Raw genomic sequence first — 6,472 nt, 5'->3', positions numbered from 1 at the left:
AGGAACGGAGAGGGGGTTTAGAGACGGATTGGGAGGGGAAACAATCGATTCGTTAGCTTGTTGGATTGCGTGTTGGAGTTCCCGGGATGGAATAAACGATCTATGTGGGGCACCACCTCTGGTGTTGACCACATTTGTACGTCTCCTCCAACTAGGTACTTCACCAAAATGTGCGGGACGATCAGGAGACGCACCCTGTTTCCATTTCCCTTTCTCTTCCCAAATACTCATCCGTTCTTCGCTCTCATCTCCATCATCTTTTCCCGAGTTACCCTTTTCCGGAACTTGTATGTTTGACTTGAAAGGTAAGTGGGGGGGAGCATCACGATCGAGAGGGTTATGGGTGAAGGTGGGCGTACGAGATGAAGGCGGAATGGATGACTTGCTTTGCATTTCCGACAAATCGGATTTTGTTTCTTTAGGTAGTTGGTTCCCACCCGCTTTGGTTACGATAAAGTCCGGTATAGCCGGTTCCTCGTGTACGTTACCGTTACTCCGCGTTACGTCTACTGATCCGCCTTCTCTACTTTCATCCCTTGTACTCGTTTTTTCTTCATCCTCAACCAACGCTTCAATTACTGGCAAATTCAAGCTTTGGAGGTCTGTAGGAGCTTTTGGAGGATGGATAAGAGTTCTTTGGGGCCGGGGTGTGTCCTTCCTCGTCTTTATTAGTTCATTTTGATCTTCTTTTTCAAGTTCGGGTTCGGGAGTTACATTTACAACTCGTAGCGGGGTAAACCGGTATCCTGACTTTCTAACATCTCCCGGGTGCCGTGATGAAGTGGCCGCCGGGGTTACCTCTGTGTATACCGGAGTTTCTGCAGAGAATCGTACGCTTTGACGTGGGGTAGTATAACTTGGTCGAAGGGACCTTTCGTCATCGCCTATCCTCCGTTCTGTATCAACATCGAGATTCCTGTGTCTTGGTGGCTGCCCGGATATTTCCCAACTCGTAACTCTCTCTCGTATAGGGTGCTCCTCGGACGAAGAATCGGAATCCGTGATCACTACCACTTGTGACCGAGTCTTTGTTCGATACGAACGGAGACTATGCTTGGGTTTCGGAATGTTCGTTACATACGACGCCTGAGAGTTCGCTTCAAGCAATTCTCCTTTTGAACGATCGTCTTTACGACGTCGTTCCTTTCTTTCTCGTTCCCAAGTCTGCGCTTGGAGCTGGTTCCCGGGAGGTAGTGAAAGGTCAGAGTCGTTGGTGGAAGGTGGTTCGGGATTAGTAGGTCGAAAGGGTGGGCTTAGGGTTTGTGGACCATCGTAAATCATGATCTCCATTCGACGTAGGTACTCCCTTTTGTTCAAGTTTCTGAGTATTGATTGTCGTCTTAACTGTTCGGCCCTTTCTTCTTCAGTATTACCCATATTCCCTACTACTTCATCCTCTCTCGATTCCGAACTTGTTTCATAAGATAGGAAGGAAGTTAGGTCTCGTAGGTCTTCTCCGTTCGATATTTCCACTACGATGTCCCTTATTTCGGGTCGATGTACGTATTGCATGAATCTTAACAGTTCCAGATGGTTTGCTGGATCCGACACGTATTCTAAGGCATACAGTGGAAGATTTTCAGGGGGTGTTTGTAGAAAGTGTTGAAACAGACGAAGGTACGTAATTAATTCCTGTCTATATACAGGACATTCCATTCTTGACGCTAAATCTCCGATTCTAGCGATTAAAAGTCTTTCTACATCATCGCGGGAGCCATGTTCTCGTGGTTGTGCTTGGACGAATTCAGGAATAGTTCGACTAGAGGTCTCTAGCAGGGGTGGTAGAAGGTAGGTGTTTCGTTCCCGTTGTGATATATTGCGACTCTTTGGTGATAACTCTATATGTTCTGGTGCACTCTCATCGTTCGTATCTTCGTGGGAGCTCCTGTCTGATCGAGGACTTCCCTGAAGCGCTATCATCGAAGTTGACTGTTTCATTCGTTCGGCAGATGTATGTTCATTACTACGATTCGAAGGTGTACTCGGAGGTGTTATCAATGTTTCCACAGGTGCGTTTAGCGGCGATTCCTTCGTATCACGCGGTTCTGACGCTCCTGTGGGTTCGTCCAGAAAAAACTCGTTTTGGGAGTTTTCGGATTGCGGCGCCCTAGGTGTTCTTCGGGAAGTCATGACCGTCGTGATTGGTCGAGACTGAGAGGCTGAAATCGGTGTGGGATAAGGAATTAGTCTGCTGGGATTTGCACCCAGGTAGATTCTGCGCGTTCGGGCTCTACGTATCCCTTCGACATTATCTTCAGGGGATGGAATAGAAGGCATGTTGACCTGTCTCACGAACGTTGGGGAGTAACGTTCCGTATTTGTGATATTGCGTAAGGGGGAGGATGGTGGAGATGTTGGTGTATCTGGTACTGCCTCAGGATTCGTAGGTTGAGGGGAATTGGGGGGAGTGACGGCTGGTCTGATGTTTGTCGGTGGGGCGAACGGGTTTCGAGGGTAGGTTGAAGGGTCTTCTGGGTCAGATTCTTCTATTAACCTTCTTCCAGGGGTATTAAATCCCATGGGCCTTTCAAGGTCACGGTTTACAGTGGGACGGGGGGAGCGAGGGTCACTTGGTGACCTTCCATTTCGCCTTCTAGGAGTCCAGCCAGTCGTTGGATGATGTACATGAAAAGGGGTTGATTCGGATGACGACGACGTTCCGTCGTTATTGTCGGTGCGTGTTCTAGTTCTAGTTCTAACTGCTGACATGATGGCTTAATCAATTTAGAACCTAGTTATTATGTTATGACTCGGTAAATGTTCCACAAGATAAATGTTCGAGTTGAGTAAGTTAGACAGGTTTACACTTTAAGCTAGGGTTGATTAATGAGCAAGATGTGAGTAGTTAGTTTGATTCAACAAGTATTTTATTATGCACAAGTTGAGATTTATGAAAGATAATGGTTGATAGTTAGTTATGATTGTTGAAAGGGTTAATATTCAGAGTATTTGTGGAATGAGGAGAGGCTTACGGTTTGTTTGGTTGATATATTGGTTCACTTAAATGGTATTCACACGAGATGGGGTTTGTAGATTCAGATAGATATGATTCTATGTCTTAATGAATTTACAAGAGAGAGAAGTAAGAGGAGAAATAGTAGTTAAAGGTAAGAAAAAAGGTTACAGAGGTTGCAAAATAACTAGGTTGAGATTCTCGTGTTCGAAGGCCCAGTTCTTATATAGTTCTAATGTTTGTATATATTTGTAAGTCCTGAGTCAGTATCGTTCAGCTACGGATTGACTACGGATTAGAAAATAAAAAGAATAACTACGGAAATATAGCACAGTTGTCCAATCGGTGAGTTTCGCTAAAGTGCGCAGTTCGGAAGGATGAGGTGTAGACTCGGCATATTAGAATGAGATGTAAATTCGGCAGTACAGGCCGGAAAGTGAGGCGTCCCCTCGGCTTTATGCTGCGTCGTGCTGCGTTAAGGTACTGAGAATGCGGCACATGGTTACAAATCACAAATAGATAGTGATTGTGACCATCTTGGAGATAAGGTGATATGATTAGTCTCGATAATCAACGTTCGGGGTTGTCGGTGTGATATATTCAGAGTTTTGGTCTTGGCAGGACGGTTTCAAAACATCCGGCGTCTGGTTTGGGCGTTTGGGTCGCAATAACCTAATAGGTCAAAGCGTTTGGCGTCTAGTCTGGGCGTTCGGAATACTCGGGTCATAACAGATGGACTCGATGCCATCCAGAATGTTTCTGAAATCGATGGAAAAACAAACTAGCTGGGATTTATCAAGGCATGAAAAAGCTCACAAATTGACTGCTTTCGGTGCGCGGGGCTCATACTACGATTTCATCTGATGTCCTGATTTCTCTGTACACAGGCTGATGTAGTAGGCGGCGTGCACTAGTCACAACCTGTCAAATTCGATAGAGGTGCATCAGGATGGAAATCATGTAGCTCTTGAGTCATGAACAATGTTGGGTGGGTACAGCCCTGTCTCGTCACGAGCCTTCTATTAATAGAATTGTAGAATCTGGCATTACAAGATTCGTCGAATTTCCAGTGTTTCGTCTCAACTTCACAAACACGAATCCGATGCAGTTTCTCCAACTATCCAAACAGAAACCTACATCGTCCAGCTGGATGAAATGGCCACATCTGAGTTAACCACAAGAAGATCAACTAAAAAGAAGCAAAGGAGACTGTAGAAATTAGGGCACGGGGGGTTCCAGTTGTTAGAGATGGTGGACGGGGTATCCTGACGCAGCAATTCCAGTTTCTACCCTTCGGGAGTCGCCTCGGACCTGATTTTTGCTGCTGGAGGATTCATATTCTAAGAGGGGCATTGATTGTGGGATATATGGAACAATTCATTACCAGGTTTAAAAAACAGCATCAGATCCGCAATGCATGAACCTTGTCTTTTCTCTCATCTTGTCAGTTCGACTAGGGTTCATCTCGTTCGAGGCGTGAATGGCACACATCTCATATATCCACTGTGAGCCCTTACAGTCATGGCTCTGAAGCGTGGCGCTCTTGGATTCGACGCTTCGGCATTCAATCACTTGACTTTGAAGGATGGCGAGAAGTTTGGACTAACACTGACTACAGTATAAACACCTCTTTCTTTACCCTCCTCCATATATTGATAATCTGTTGTTCGATTAGTTACGGGGTGTGGGGAACATACTGTACGTAACCCAGCCAAAGATCCTCCAACGAACGTATATCCAAATTTCATGACGATATTGCGGGGAAGTACAGCCATTGCTTTTCAAAGCCCCCATGCGTCCTTTATTAGCTGCGATCCTCGATCCTCGTTCACCTATGATATAGACAGGAGCCTGTGTGTGAGCAGCAGGTATATATGGCTGTAACAAATTTAATCTTCAGCCCCAACCGAGAAAAAGAAACACAATTAAGCTTTTTTTTAACTCACAAAGACTGAACCATCAATGACGCGAAGGCCTGATCGGATCCCTTTCACCCTCAGATCAGGATCAACAACACCATAATCAGCACTCTTCGCGCTCATAGCAGCCATTCCAACAGGGTGGGAAATCGTCCAAGTGGTATCGCGAATCATGTCCTCAATCTCTGCCTCCGTTGTGGCGTTGAAAGAAGGCTTGAGGATGTAACTGTCCCAAGATCTAGCAGCAGTAAAGCGACGGGCAGCGTAGATTGCCTCTTTCATGACGGTCATGTCGAACTTGGAGCCGTAGAAATTGGGGTCAATGAAAGGGTCATCGAAGGGGTCGCTAGAATGCAGCTGAACAGAACCCCCTTCAGAAATGGATTAACATCAAGTCAGGATCCAGGCAAGGTTGTATAACTGAATGCGAGCGGATTAAACTCACGAGAGGCGGGTGATGCAACAACAGTAGATACCGTCACAAAGTTGCCCTCAGTTGGCAGTTTGCCTCTCATGCCATTCTAACATCAGGAAAAACCCGATTTGCGAATTAGTATAAATCCGACTAATCCTCCCAATTTGCATGCTTAGTTATAATTTATTTAATTCTGCATGCCTTAGTCATAATTCGATTGAATTAACTTACAGTGGGAACTAAATAGCACTAATTCTCCCGAACTTCTGATACTTTTGGGGAAATTAGGTAAAATTTGGAGCTCTAACCAAAATAATTTGTGCGAATTTGTTGGCTTATGTGAAATTGTGCAAACAATAAAATGCACAAGAATATTTGAGGCAAGTTTGTTGGTATACAGCTTTATATTTAAAATATCACAAACACAATCTCAAAAATAAACCAGCAGGAGGGAGCATTCTAGCCTGACATTGTACTGATAACTCGGGTGTACTGCAGGTGATGAGGTGAACTTAAAATTTTTTTACGAAGTTACTCCGGGATGCCCATGTATTCAGGGCGGGATCCGAACACATGGATTGTCCGAGTTGTCGGGTAATCCGGGACCGGGGCATAAATTCGTCCACATAAAATTTCTTTCTGACTTTCCCTTTCTTCCTTCCTTCCCTCCATCCATCTTCCTTTTTTTTTACCTTCTCCAGCCCTAACACTCTTATTCGTTCCAAACATCAACCACTCTTTCATACCAATTGGCAGGGACTACTCGACTTTTTGACTGTGAGTGGTAAATAATTTTTGTTGCCGAAATTTATTAACATTTCAGATACCTCAGACAATACAGCGTCATAGCATTGAATGAACTCGTGATGTAAGTTGATTCATCCTCTAGTTCCCGGTATCGCACTGAAAATCGGATTTGACCCTAAAATGCATATTTTTAATCATTTCAATAACATTTGAGTTATAAAATAAGGGAATGTAGGACTAGGGTGAGCCAGAATTACTAGTCAAAGCACAAGCCTCTACGTGAGACTTTAGCAGTACGAAAAGTACGGAATTAGAAAGATGAGAGACTTCACGAGGTTTCGAAAACGGTAGAAACCTCAAGAAGCAGCCTCTTAAAAACCTTCGTCTTTTGAATAGAAGGCCTCGTCTTACTTGCGGAATGCTTGGGGCGAACATAGG

At 44.7% G+C, this 6,472-nt stretch overlaps 1 protein-coding gene across 1 annotated transcript; it reads right to left on the bottom strand.

Annotated features, from left to right (window-relative positions):
- Window positions 1-4,890: 4,890 nt before the first annotated feature.
- E1B28_007991 (uncharacterized protein) lies at window positions 4,891-5,387 on the bottom strand (the record flags this gene model as incomplete). Its single annotated transcript, XM_043152774.1, has 2 exons — window positions 4,891-5,243; window positions 5,318-5,387. 2 exons carry the CDS (start codon window positions 5,385-5,387, stop codon window positions 4,891-4,893), a joined length of 423 nt encoding a protein of 140 aa, XP_043010861.1.
- Between the last annotated feature and the right edge of the window lie 1,085 nt (window positions 5,388-6,472).

The sequence above is a fragment of the Marasmius oreades genome, chromosome 4 (genome assembly GCF_018924745.1).
Source record: "Marasmius oreades isolate 03SP1 chromosome 4, whole genome shotgun sequence".
Lineage (NCBI taxonomy): Eukaryota > Fungi > Basidiomycota > Agaricomycetes > Agaricales > Marasmiaceae > Marasmius > Marasmius oreades.
The sequence above is the reverse complement of the archived record's forward strand: the minus strand, read 5'-3'. Positions and strand labels throughout refer to the sequence as shown.